At 30.9% G+C, this 15,153-nt stretch overlaps 1 protein-coding gene across 2 annotated transcripts in view; it reads right to left on the bottom strand.

Annotated features, from left to right (window-relative positions):
- LOC136978713 (uncharacterized) overlaps positions 1-2,824 on the bottom strand; it is a 101,802-nt gene extending 98,978 nt beyond the window's left edge. For both annotated transcript variants that reach the window (XM_067274492.1, XM_067274493.1), the window contains exons 1-2: positions 2,519-2,824; positions 1,201-1,295 (exon numbers count right to left, since the gene is read on the bottom strand). In XM_067274492.1, the coding sequence (XP_067130593.1) occupies positions 1,201-1,295; positions 2,519-2,759 (336 nt within the window). In that variant the 5' untranslated portion in view covers positions 2,760-2,824. The remainder of the gene's footprint in view (positions 1-1,200; positions 1,296-2,518) is intronic.
- Between the last annotated feature and the right edge of the window lie 12,329 nt (positions 2,825-15,153).

Here is a 15,153-nt window from a genome sequence, read left to right as displayed (position 1 = left end):
AATGGATTATACTATATATTATCTTAAATTTCTCACTGTTATCAGCAGATTTCCTCCTAAGATATTCTTCATATTCTGGTAATCATCCTATTATCCATAAAGACAATTATCATTCATGTTTGTTACTCAACATTTTAGATAAATCACTACAGAGATATTGAGAACACATCTCTAATAAACATACTGTATTTCATTTACATTTCAATTTACTTTTTGATACCATATTATATGAAAAACTGTCTTCAAAATATCAGAATAAATTCTGATATATTAGAAGGAATCAATGAGATTGATATCTCATTGATTCCTTCCAATATGAGAATTCCATTTGAGAAATCCTTCCAACTTGAGAATGAGATTGATTCTAATAAAAATGTTGTAAAGCAACATGAATGCATAAAGAAGTGCAAATATCTAAAAAATAAACATTTTAGAGAAAATACTAAATACCATTTAATTGAAATTACTACTAAAATTAAATCATTAATTCACATATAATGATAGTGATTGCAATTACTATAACATCTATAAATAAACCATTTAAAATCTTTTGTAAAACCATTTTATTGAAGGAAAAAAATGAAATGCTTTCAATAAAATTTTAAAAAACTTTAATTGAAAACCTGTAGGAATCAAATTGATTAAAACAAGAGTAATTAACAAACTATTTGTAGTTGATTATCAAACAAACAGCCAAATTCCTTTATTGGGAAACTAAGGCTAAATAATTACTAATCTGGCAAAGGTAAGCAGTTTGGTCAACATCTCTTGTTAAATTTAATAATTATAAATAAACAAAGCTCAGTAGAGGAATCTCTGTTCATTTGATATTTCAAATAATTATCAGGTTGGTTGTATTTATTTTAGTTTATTTAAAGTTCTTATGCCAAAACTATTTATTTATTTATTTGACATTTATACTCCAAAAATGAACATATGTACTTGAAATAATTAGGATATTATGCTTACTTACATTTTTGTTCCGATAAATAGTGCTAAGAAAAATTTTGAGATGTTTTGACACGAGAAGTTAAAATTTCTTTAGTCTCAAAATAAAAATCATATTATAAAAAAAATAATAATATAGCCTAATGATAATTTTTCTTTGTTTAGAAATAAATTTTGCTAAGTCAAAAATTATAAAGAAATTATTACTAAGATCCATTTACATATATTTCTATATATCATATTTGTTTTTACCTTTCCATTAGCAACAAATAATTCTTTCTCTGTCCCATGAAAAAGAAATCCAATGCATTCAGCTTTATTTTCTTTAAAAAGTGTTGAAATTTCATCTTTATAAATAAAGATTTATAAACATTAAATGAAGTAATCTAACTTCACAAATAATTTATTATACAGTAAAATAAGTGTAAACCAGAATCAAATAGAATTATTTTTTCCCATTTTGGCAAGTTTCTATTCTGAACAATTTTAGTACTTTTTTAATCTTTAATTAAACTATATCAGATAAATATTATGTTATGTTTGATTTTTAATAGTTTTTTTACTCTTTCCATGCTGTGGGAACTAAGAAAACTTTCTTATCAAGCCTATCAAGGATCAACTAGGTCCATAATGTGGCAGCTAGATGACGAGGAATGGGCCTGACATATTCAAGACAGACAATCTCTGGAGTTTTTGATCTATCTGAATTCATTTCCTGGTTCTTAAAGTGAAGGCTGACATCACTCAGTCATTTGGCCTTCAATTTTTTTTTATAGTAAAATCACTTTTACATATGTAAAAAATTTTTTTATTACTAGACTTAATCCAAAGTTATTCCAACTAAAGATGGACATATTAAAATGCAAGAATTGAGAACTATTACAAAGTTTTACAATTGAATAAATTGTAAAAATTTGTTTCCAATGAACTCATGCTAGGTATTTGAATACATCTTGGGTGCAATCCTTATGAGTTGAAACAAGCCAGTTTGAGTATCAAGAACTAGATCTCACACTGCCATTTGAAACTCTAAATGCCTTACAGTAATACAAAGACCAAGTTATTCTTTGATCTGGCTTGTCGAGGGATTTTAATACTATAATTAATCATTTACTTCAATCTCTGTAATTATGACTATGTTAAGTAACTTGAATTATATTTAATCCATCTTATATATCCTATGACAAGACAAAAACAATGACATCACTAGTAGAAGTTAGCATAGATAAAACAAGCTGACTGAACTGGTTACAATTCTAGCGGTGAGAGGAGTCAATAGTAGTTAGAAACAAGTTCAGCATCACAGAATGACTAGATTTAGCAAGAATTCTGTGATACTGAACATGGTTCAGGTTTCTATTTCATTCAGTTCTGTTTTAGACAAATTTTACTGTATAAGAATAATTTTTATTTATTTATTTTATTAATTAAATGTTATCACAGTCACAAAGTTTAAAAAAACAATTATAATTAAGATTATTATTAAGAACATGTATAAATTACATTATTATAAATTAATGATAAACATATTTTTAAAAAAAATACATTTATATATTAAAATTTATTTTACCTTTTATGAGATCAAGAGTACTACCTTCATACTGATATACTACTATTTCCACATCTGGTTTTTTAATTTTTTCAATCTGTGCGGAATATTTTGCTCGGTTAGAAGCAACTAATAAACGAGTTGATGTTTTATAAGTATCACTGTTTTTATTCAATGATGGGACAACAAATGTTCCTTCTCTTTTCATTTTAAAAGGTGAATATTGACTATCTTCAGCATTATCAGATAATTTTTGTGACATTTCATTCAATTTCAGTATCTCATTATTGAAACTACTTTAAAAGAATTCTTTTGACAAATTTTAAATATATCTGCAAAAGAAATATTAATGTAATTTTAATAATTCTTATTCTTTAAATTATACAATATATATATTTTTGATCTAATTTTATAATCTGAACTAAAATAGTTTTCAGACATTTTATAATTCCAAAAAGATTTAATTTTAATTACATAATGTGTAAAGTATTAAATTTTTATTTAGATGTACATCCATACATTCATTTTATTTTAAGAAATATTGAAAATAATTTAATTTTTTCAGTTCAAACATCTTAGTTTTTTATTTCAAAAAAAAAAAGGAAAATTTCAGTCTTTTAAAATTAATAAAAATTATAATTGAATTTGAGTTTTTCAAGAGCTCTGTAAGAACAATGATTTTAGGGCAAAATCTCCTGCCAAAATATCTGCTTTGCATTCATCTACATGAGAAACATAATTAAGGCATTACTTGATATAATACCAAGCTTTTACATCTTGGCATTTATGTCAAAAAATTATTGGGAGAATGTTATGTTTAGCAATGAAAAAGTTTTTCTATTTATAACAGTGATTGACAATTTATGCCTAAATTCTCAATATCTCAATCTGATGAATAAGAGAGATTTAAAAAACTTTTATATTGACTGTTTATATAGGCCAGGGGTCGCCAAACTTTTTTCACAGCAGGCCACAATACTGAGAGAATGAACGTGGGCCACATAACCATTTTGTTCAATACAATATACTGAATACACAAAAAATAAAGACAACCAATATATTTATTTACTAATACACAAACAGGATCGCTGCAGCAAGCTTATAATCACTTTTCTTAGAAACTTCATTGCAGATACTTACACAAAAAGCACTCTGATATCCAAATTGCAGTCACCAAATTTTTTATTTCATTGATTTTCCTAAATATTATACAGTATTACTATCAGATGCAATAATCAGATTGGATCAATTTTGGCATTTTACTTATAATTATTTTAATTTTTTCTACATAGTAAGTTTATCTATAATCTATGATATTTCCACATAAATAATTATATTTTAGCTCATTTGTGGCACAGTGCAGCAGTGGACTGGATGAACTGACCCTGCGGGCCATAGTTTAGTGACTCCTGATATAGGTAAACCTCACTTTAATGCACTTTGCTAATATTTTGCTTTTCAATTATATTCATGTTTATTATTTTTGGTACTTCCTTGTCTTAAAATGTTTTCAAAGTTTTTTATTTATGATTTTTTATTTTTACAAGTTTTTAGATTTAGTGATATTGTACATTTAATAAATGATAGTATAAATGCTTTTTTAAGTCTTTATATGTACTTACAAATAAAAAAAAACACTTTTTCACTTTAAGGCAATACAGTGACAATAACTTTATAACATCGTCATAAAGTTATTGGTCTAGAATCTAATCCACCATATTAATGAAATATGCTTGTAATACTGTATATGTGGATATATGTTGCAATGACCATCTTTTTGGAAATTTGGAGAGGGCTACTCTAATTCCAGCAGCTAATATGAAAAATAGAGATAAACTAATAAATAATATTTTTGAAACTTCATTTCTTTATATTAAATTTCACATAAACTTATAATTAAAATTTTGATATATACTTTAATATAACATATTTCCAGAACTAAATACAGAACATTTGAGATGAATTCAAAAAACATTAAGTTCAGTGCCATAACTAGGCAGGTACTGTACAACAGGTGCAAGTGGACAGGGTTGGAATTACAAACACTTGAAATGAAACTGAGAAAAAATTGTCAAATATATTGTAATATTTTTCATTTTAATATGTGAATGATCTTGTATATAGTAAGATCCCGCTTAATGCAGGAGATGCGTTCCTAGACGACAAAGCGCTAAACAACAGTGTTAAACAAGGTCATTTTAACATAGAGAAAATAGGGATAGGGGAACACACAACCAAAAATATATAAATTTTACTTTAATTTTAAGTTATTTTTATATTAATTTGTATAATAATATATGTTAAATAACACAAACATATGCACACAGAAATGTAAAGTTCAGTTTTTGTGATGAAGGTTCTGGCTCTTCTAAAATTCTTGTTTTTTGCGATAAAGTGGTGTAGTTTCATTTGTCACTTTCTTTTTCTTTCCTTAAGCAAACATCAATAGCAGGAGATTGCATTCAATACACCTCATCTTGCTTTTGCACTCCTTTCAAAATCTGGATCATTTGCTACAGTTTGATCAATGATTTCAGTTATCATTACCAAACTTTTACTAAGGAAATCTGTAACAAGTTCTTTGGGTTATTCATTTTCAGAATCACTATTTTCCAGTTCTAAATGAATTCCTTGTTGAAGGTCGTCATTGGCAAGACTCTCGCCAGAAACCTGCAGTAACTCCTAAATATCCTGCTTGTCTACATTTCCTAGTCCTGCTGTGTCGATTAGCTTGACAATCTGGTCAACAATAGGCTCTTCTCGTAAGAATTTTCAGATACCTCCGGCCATATCTTCTTCCATACACCATTCATGCATTTATCAGTTAATTTTTGCCAAGTGAAGTTGATATTGCTTATAGTATCCATGTTATATTTTTTCCAAAATTGCACCAAACAAACAGATTTAAGGAAAGTACAGCACTACAACGATTTGCCACCTTTTGCTGATTGGTTTGTGTTTGGAAATAATCGTATTATATAGAAATCAACGAAATGCCACGATAATTTGAATCAGCATAAATTTTGAGTTTTTTTTAGGCTTAGAGCAGACCACGTTATATCGAATCAGCATTAAGCGAGATGTTACTGTATTTCTTATGTACACACAAATTATTTATGTATTGTCATATTTTGATTGGATTATTATTAATTCTCAAAAACAATTAAGGAGTCCAAAAATAAAACCATGCACAGGACAGATGAAATGCTAGTTACAAAATACTGATTAGTTTGTGTTCAGCAGAACATTGGAAAAAAAATGTTATAAATAACTTGAAAAATATTTTGTAAGAAATAATACTAAATTATTTTTACAGCTTCATAAAGTTCCTCATAACAAACATTATGATTCATGAAGATCATTTTATGATGTATAATATAATAAATTATATATTAAAACAATATAAAAAAGTTAATAAAATATATTATATAATTAATTATCAATTACTAAAAATTAATGTTTGCATTTTCACAAAAATCAATGATATTCATTTCTATGCAACATAATTTTTTAAAATCATTATTTAATAAATATTTGATTATATTTTTAAATTTAACTGTCTTTCTCATTTAATTTTTTAATCTTTAAAATAAAAACAATTTACTCTGTACTAAAAATAAACAAAGAGCTTTATTAAAGTTAGTATAAATACAGTGCCTTGTATAAAAAGAATTAATTTTTACTGATTTTAAAGCACATTATGTACTACAACCAGTACTAATATGTATATGCATAATGGTAGATGGTAGTTGATAGTTGTGAAAGAGAAGGCCTTACCAAAATGTATAGCCCTGGGGAAATAGGGGGAGAGAGAGAGAGAAGGAAGGGGAAGGGGAAGAGGAGAGAAATGGGGAGAGAAAGAAAAGGAAAAGGGATCTCAAGAGGTCTGGCTGGGAACCAAAAATTACAGATAACAGTCACAAATACAAGACTGATGCAGCAGTCTAAATATTACTTAGGAGATACAGTAATCAAAAGTACATAGTGCAGTTACAACAAAATACACTTTAGGGTGGGTTGAACATATATACACCCTATACAATTAGCCAAAATAAAATTGCGAAATTGTACAGAAGAAAAAGTAGATCCTGACATGAGCTTGCAGATGATAGCATACAAAAACTAAGGCCGCTTGAATACCAGAGCAAAGAACAGTGGCACTAAGAAAAGTAGGAGTTATTTAAGTAATTTGTGTGTGTACACATTAAACATGTACAGTATATATTATCACCAGTAGTAGTAGTCATAGTACACATGCATTTTAAAATTAGTAAAAAAAATTTGATATTGAAAGGTATGCAGGTAGAAGTTACTTTTAGTTAATAAAAAGTAAAAAATAAATGGACGATTATATTACATTACTAGTCCTATCTTCACTGCTTGACATGTCCAATCACCAGGAACAACTATTTCCATTGCAGAGACAACCTTTCTTTAGAGGCTATGCCTCTGCACAAATATGCAAAACAGTTTAACTATCTTCACTGCTTGCCATGTCCTGGTGATTGGACATGGCAAGCAGTGAAGATAGGACTAGTATCCAGTAACGTATTTTTACTTTTTATTAAATTGTAATTCTGCCAGCCCTTTTTACAAAGAAATTACTTTCAGTTAATTTGTATGTATGCAGGATATACAAATTAACTAAAAGAAACTTTTGACTTATTTCAAAACCGTGTTTTCTTTTAAACATCACTCTTTATTCAGGAATATCTTACACACCGTTACAGGTTTCGGGCATACGTCCATCTCCTGTCATATGCCTGAAATGCGTATTGGTGTGTAAGATATTTCTGAATAAAGAGTGATGTTAAAGATGCCCCCAGTGCCTACCTATCAAGTAAAGAATAACAGTAACTTCTACTTGCAAACCTTCCTACATCATACACTAATAAATATGGGCAGGTATGATTTCATTGCAACAAAACAATGGAAAACAGCTAAGCTTTTTCTTGTTAACTGATTTTCTAGACCCTAACTGGAGTTTTCTCCTTCCCTACATCCCAAGAAACTATAGGGTTCACTCCATTTATTACTTGACAAGATATTTTGTTTTTAAAATTTTGAAAAAAATGTTTCCCCTTTTTGTTTTCTCTTTTTTGAACATGAAAACGATTAAACCATCTCAATTACATAATTAACGTGTACTAAAATATAAATTTATGAAAAAAAAATTATATGGATAAATGTATACATATACATACCAAATAATCATTAATTTTAATGGTTAAAAACATATTATTTATATTTTATTAACAACTATTTTTGGTAAAATTTTAGTATATTTACACGCATATTTACAAATTACGAAATAACAATAACATATCTATCACCATGGTTACGGCACTATCTGCCACCTACTAGATACGGCGGTATTTATCGTATCATTTCGTTTCGGAATATTCATTTTGATTTCAAAATGAAATATCATTTAATGCCTACAATAATTACAAAATCAAAATTCAAGAAATTTGAAGATAAAACATCCAGCTGATTTAAAAAAATCTCGAGGATGAGCTAAAGCAGTTTTAACGTGAGACCTCTTCACCAGATGGCATTGAAAATCACTAGTCGCTCCCAAAGTCCTAGAATATATTCTAGGACCTTGAGTCGCTCCAGGCAACAGTTTCAAGATTTTAGTACCGTGTAAAATTTCTAAAAATTATATTTATTTTCTTCGTAACTTTATTGTTTTATTATTTGGACCCATATTATTTATATAAGTTAGAAATTTTGTTATTATAAAAATATTTTCGCAATTAAACGAATTATTTCGAATTCGTAAAGATTCGATAGGTGGCGATTGTACATTCAGTTTCGTTTTGTTACATGATTGAATTGATTTTCGGTGTTTCTAAAGCAAAGGAGTATATTCGATGATTAGTGACTTCAAAACAATATGAATAATGAAGACGGCCGGATGGCCGAGCGGTAAAGGTGGCAGCCTACCGCTCTGGGGGACCCGGGATCGAATCCGAACGGGTCGAATAATCCCCAGGAATTTTTCGGGGGGTGGTCCGTTCGGATATGTCGGGCCCCGTCCCTCACCACCCGGTCGCCCCATTGTGGGCCTGGCCGAACCCATAATGGGCCTACTAAAAGAGGCCCTCTTAGTGCCCACAGGGCGGAAAGAGTTAAAAAAAAAAAAAAAAAATATGAATAATGAAATAGAAAAATAAAACATTGCTTTTTCAAAGAGAAGCATTAGTCGAAAATTTCGAAAGTTTTAGTGAAATACTATAGGAAACTAACATATTTAAAATAGTTATCACATCCTTTTATACAGATTAAATATTATTCAAAACAAGTCAAAAGGCCCGATGACATACTAAATTACAAATAAAAATAATAATATACTGAGTATTATACTGTAAAAATACAAAATAATTTATATTGTTAATTTAAATAATAGCTAGGGGCGCCCCTAGTGGCCATTTTTGGCATACCGTGACAGAAAAAAAAAACCATTTTTTCATCTTTATATAGTAGATAGACGAAGAGTTTGGCATTTTTAAAAATAACTAATTTTTTATATTTTTAAACACAATTTTTAAATATACTATGAGCACTGCTGAAAGGGAGCTTATTGAAATTGACGTATTAAATTTAAAAATCCATCAACGAGTTGCGTAGCTTTCCCGACAAGAGTTAAAATTTTGTGTAGCGCTATTAAGAGATTTTATTAATTTTTAAACTTTTTAAATTATTGATTATTATAAAATGATAAAGCGCTTAATTTTGAAGGAATAAATGAATTTTATTTTATTTTTTTAAATGAAATGCTAAAAAACGAGTAAAATCTTTATTAAGTCTGACTCCACTTGAGATATGACACATGATCCCTTCTGCCTCCCCATCCCTTAATCTTTAGCCACCAAAAATTAATAGCTAATAGCTATTACATCAATGCGAATCCGGACTGGGTCGAAAAATCTCCAGGAATTTTCTGGGGTGATTTGTCCAGATATGTCGGAACCACCCGGCCACCCATTGTGGACTTTGCCAAAACTATAATGAGCTTGCTAAAACAGGCCCTCTTAGTGCCCTACCGGGAGAAAATAGTTGGGGAAAAAAATTGCTGCTAATACAGAAATCTCCCTGCAAAATTCCAGAAATTTTTGACAAAAAACACGGGAGTTATTAACATTCATACATACACTGAAAATATTCGAATTTTATATATATATATTTCTCGACGTTTCAGGGTTCCCCGAATCCAAAAATATAAAAATCTTGGGAGAACATTTTTTGACCTACCGCCACACTTTCCCTCTGAAATATATAACAGTCGGAAAGTAAAAATAGATTTGTTTTTATCTCATAAAATATAAAATGGATATTATTTCTCGTAATTTAAATCAAACTATATTATTAATAACTAGTAGATGAGCCCGGCGTTGCTCGGACGAAAAGTAACGATAGCAAAGATTAAGATTATTAGATTACAGCTACTCCCTACTTTACGACCTATCTGCTTAACGACCACTCGCATTTACGACCAATCGAGTTTCGACCTGCAATTAGGGGAATCCCCTTTCTCACCTTGAGTGTCGGTCAGTGGCGAATGGTGACATGCGCACTAAGCGTACTATAATAGGCTAATAGCATACTATAATAGTCTTTTTATGAATAAATTTGAAGTTTGTTGCATAATTTGTATAATTTTACAACGATCCTATATTCCCGGTGCAAGCTCCTCGCTTATCGACCAATTCGCTTAACGACGTGGTCGTCGGAACGGAACTCGGTCGTAAAGTGAGGAGTACTTGTATAGCCGATCTTACCCATTTTCACCGAGTACAAGAATTAGGTCTCCCCTCTTCCGAGACTAATTAGAAAATTTTTAGATATCTGTTTACCACACCGGGATAATGATAATTAAGACTCACTGCAACCACTAACCGGTGCGTAGTACCACTAACTTGTAAGTGATAAATAATATACGTTTTCGTAACTCTTTCTGGGTTCTTCGGGTTTACTAAATTCGAAAAATAAGCTGAATCTTTCCGAATCATTCATAAATATAAATTCGAACATAAAATTGAACATTAAGACAGAGTTCGAATAAAGCGAACTTATGCATAGGCGATCCTATGTTAGATGCAAAAAAGGTAAATAGTACAGTAGAAGCCGAGTTCTTAGGGGTAATTCTTAACCCTCTCTTTCTCCTCCGCGGTGGGAAATTCAAAAAAATCCCTTCTTAATGTGCATTCTCATGGCATACCCTACTAAAACGCAATCAAAAACGCAAAAAACCGCATTTAAAATAGTATGATAGAAACCGAGTTCTTCACGGTAAGCCTTAATCCTATCCCTCTCCCCTGCAGGGGACAATTTCGAAAAATCCCTTCTTAGTGTACGTACCCTAACTGTACCAAATTTCAACTTTCAACTCCTAACCGTTTGGACTCTGTGCTTATTATTATCATTATCAACCCATCTCGATTATATTATAATTACTGTTCGTATCACTTCAAGTTTTATGACATTACTTATGGCGTTACATATTTTAAAAACTGTATTAATATAGCCTATTATTTTAATATCAGAGTGGATAAAACCAGTATCGTCAACTCATCGTCTTTGCTATCAAGCAATTGAAATCTTATTTACTTATGCCGTTTCATGTTATCGGTTATTGTCAGTGCTTTTTTTTGGGGAAAAAAGATGGTGGAACGCTCATCTCATTACTAAAAATATATTACAAATATATTACATTACTTTTATTAATCGTATTTAAAACAAATTTTTATAATATATTCCAAAGTTTTGTCCAGTTTTCGTCTAATAAATCTGCTCGACTTCATTTTTTACTGTTAGTATCTGTGACCGAATGACGTCCTCTGAGTAACCAGAGATCAACGTATTTTGAAGGATCGAAAAGTCTCAGAGGCGGTCAGTCAAGTTTGATGAATAAAAGTGCGGAAATTGTCTTAGTCTTTAACGAAGCTCTTGTTGGGGTGGCAATTAGGTTCATCGGCGAAAACCCGCGTTCACATTCACTTGAAGATATTGGAATGGTATTCAAAGTATTTATCAAACGCAGTAGTTTTTCTGGATATGTCTTTTCGAGAATGTATTCACGGAATCCATGAATCATTTCCCCTTCATTTATTTGCAATCTGATTGACAAGTTTCTAATTTCTTCTTCTCCGAATGTCAGTTGAGTATTAATATCTTTAGGTGAATGTTTTTGACCAAGTACACGAGACTAATTCGCTTTGCTATCAAGCAATCTTCTTTCGATTAACTCTTTCAATTTTGTATAAAATTTGGGTCTGAATTAAATACAATACTGTAGCGGGTGCCGTGACATTTGATGATAGGAAGCTGTTTCTGTAGGAAGCCGATGGGGCAATCAGTTAATTGTGCGTTAGTGATGGTCTAGGGTCCATTCGTACGTGCGTGGTGGCGGAGGAGACAAAGACGACAAGAATCTGACAAAAACCATTTATATTAACATAAAATAAACACACACTATGTACAAAATAGTTTGCTTTAGGACAATCAGCTGTTCGGACGTCCTAGGCGTCGATGTGGTTCTTTGATGGTCGATCGAAAGTGACCCCGGGACAGTGCCGTTGACAAGTCTGTAAGGCACGGGGAGACTTCGTCCGTTGGCGTCGAGGACACGGTCTAAGTCCGAAGTGGACGGGTTACAGGTTGGCACAATAGACGAGAAACTTTTTGGGGTGGCGTTGACACGTGGCGTTTTGGTTATTCGGAACGAATAACCAAAACGCCGTGTGTCAACGATGACGCTGAGTGCGAGGTGTCCTCGATGGTCGGGAATTATATCAATCTCCGTTCTTTCTTTCGTCCATTTTGATTGGTCATTCTTCCTCAATCACGCTTCCCGAGTGGTTGGTCCCTCGTTACTAAGCATAACGAGACTCCTACCTGAAGCGCGAGAAAGGTCAAAATCGAAGATGAATTCGATCTCCCATCGATCATAGGACGACTTCCTTCTGCGATTTATAATTTCTGCGTCGCAGTTTAATATAAACAATGGGTGTCCTACTATAAATGATTTTTTCCTATGTTTTTTAAAACTAATAAATTTTTCTCTAAATTAACCGTTTTTTCGTGTCTTTCGTGACGGTTCGGACCTGTTCGGAACCTCACATTTCCATAAAAATTTTAAACGAATACTGGAAATGATAAAAATAAACAATTGATGTATTTTAGTTCTAAAATACAAATAGTACATACAAAATACAAATTGATATGATACAAATAATGATAGAAAACTTGTTTTTTTAAATTTTTTATAAACTAACTCTATTCGGCGATTTTTTCTGCAAAGTCGTTTTACTTTATCATAAAAGTTGCTGGTTGTCGACTCCATCAACGTATTTGAAAGCTCTTTTTCTATTCAAAGCGACGCTAGCGACGACAATTTTTCCTCCCACCGAAGGTTCCTGGCCAATGTATGAATTTGCTTCGTGGTTGAAAAACTGCGCTCAACAGACGCACTGGTAGGTGGTACCGTAAAAATTAATGATATTAAATCATATAATTCTTTTAGGACATCTTCGTTCGGATCGTTATTAATTATAATACTTTACACGTCTAAGAGTTACTTGATAAATATTGCGATTCACTACGTAATTTAGATAAATCAATACATTTCCCATAAAATTTACTTAATTTAAAGAATTAAAACTCGCTTGGGAAAATTCTCTTTCATAATATTTGAAATTATTAACATCTAAAAGTGATGAAAATTCTAAAGATTTTGTCTGAAAATCTGTCAATATAATTACTGTATAATTAAAAAAAATTATAATTAAATATAACTTTGCAAAGAAACGTACATAAAAATAACATTGAATACTCTTTTCTTCTTAAATCTTAAAACAATGCACTTAGTCAAATAGCTCCCTACCAGTGTCTAAGGGATAGAATCGTTGGAAGCGTTATGGTGTATAGCAGTGATTCTCAAAGGGGGGTTGCAACCCCCTAGGGGGTCGTGAAAAATATTTGGGGGGTCGCTGAAAAATTGATGCCAGATCAATTTTTTCATATATTTTATAAATTTACTATGGATTCATGTTTAGAAATAATAGAAATAAAAAATAAATAAAATAATTTTTACTTAAATAAATTGCACATATAAATAATAAAAATAATATAAATATTTAAATACGAGCCTAACCCCCTCCCTCCGGGATGTTTTTTGACACACTTATTCTTCGGGGGTCCTTTGAAATTTTTAAGTGCAGAAGGGGGTCGCGGTCCAAAAAGTTTGAGAAACCCTGGTGTATAGCATCCACCAGCTAAACCGCGTGAGGTTGGTGCACTGTAGAGCGCATGCGCCAATACCTGTAAATTGGCTGCTTTACACCATTCAAATATTTTCGCCCTGGAAGCTGCCACGTATTCGACAATACAGCGCTTCCATTGAGAATATGCATACACGAATTTAGATTCGAATATACAATAGAGATCTTAACGTTGTTTTTCACATATATTTTATTATTATTATATCGCATTATGTATTTTATTACAGATTTCATATAGAAATCTGTAATAAAATACATAATGCGGTTATAGTAAAATATTAATTTTAAGTAATTCAAAATACATTGAAATATGAAAATAATCGTATTTAATATGTAATATTAAATTTAATAAATAATATGTATTTATATTTTAGAAAATACGAGAGAAGCGCCGCTTCCACAGCTTCCAATAACGGCACGCCACTGCAATACTGCACTTAATAATAAAGCTTTTTATGAAGATTTACATGATTAAAAAACATAGTTTTAATCATGTAAAACGTTATTTCTAAATTGTCTACAGTCAATGCATCTATGTTCTATTTTATTACTACAAGTTCTGGAGCGCAAAAAAAAAAAAAAAAAAAAAAAAAAAAAATTAGAAGACATCTCTTCAATCCGATTGAGTATAGACAATATGGCGATAAAAATTCTACATTGCATTGAAAATGAACACGTATCTCAGTACTTTTATAGAATGGAACATTATCTATAATAAATGTGTTCATATTGGAACTTTTCTTCCTCGAGTTTCCAGAAAATTTTTCTACAGACTACTTGGAAAATACAAACAAGCATCATAAAGACTGTTTTTGAGTTTCTCGTAACCTTAGCCGAAACAAAATGATTCAATGATTCAATTGTTATCACAGTTTCTTCGTGGAGTTGTTCTGCACGTGGCACGTTGATATTCTCGTTGGATCTTTGTATCTCCATTTCATTGAGAAATACATTTACTTTGTTCAATTGTGTAAATCGTCATGTATATTCATACCGTGTTCTTATACAGTAGTTTTTCCGTGTTACGTGCAACAGAAACCTTCCTGAAAGAGTAGTAGAATATCCTTACAGAAGGAGCAGTGCTTCAGAGCAGTGTTTTTCAACCGCAGGTGCACGGACCGGTGCCAGTTCGTAAAAAAATTTCACCGGCCAGCAGAAAAATGTTTGACCATACTGACGCTGGAACAGTTGATTACGAGTGACATTTAAATATTAATCTACAGTTATTGTACTGTACGTACTTTGTTACGTATAGTAACTTTAGATAAACATATATAAGCGTAATAAATAAGCATGATTCATAGTCGCATATAATTACTGGTCTATGTAGGCTAAACTAATCCATAATTTTACTGATCCGCGATGAGAAAA

The sequence above is a fragment of the Centruroides vittatus genome, unplaced genomic scaffold (genome assembly GCF_030686945.1).
Source record: "Centruroides vittatus isolate TY-2023 unplaced genomic scaffold, ASM3068694v2 contig_549, whole genome shotgun sequence".
In the NCBI taxonomy this organism is placed as follows: domain Eukaryota; kingdom Metazoa; phylum Arthropoda; class Arachnida; order Scorpiones; family Buthidae; genus Centruroides; species Centruroides vittatus.
This window is presented reverse-complemented; position numbering and strand designations above follow the sequence as displayed.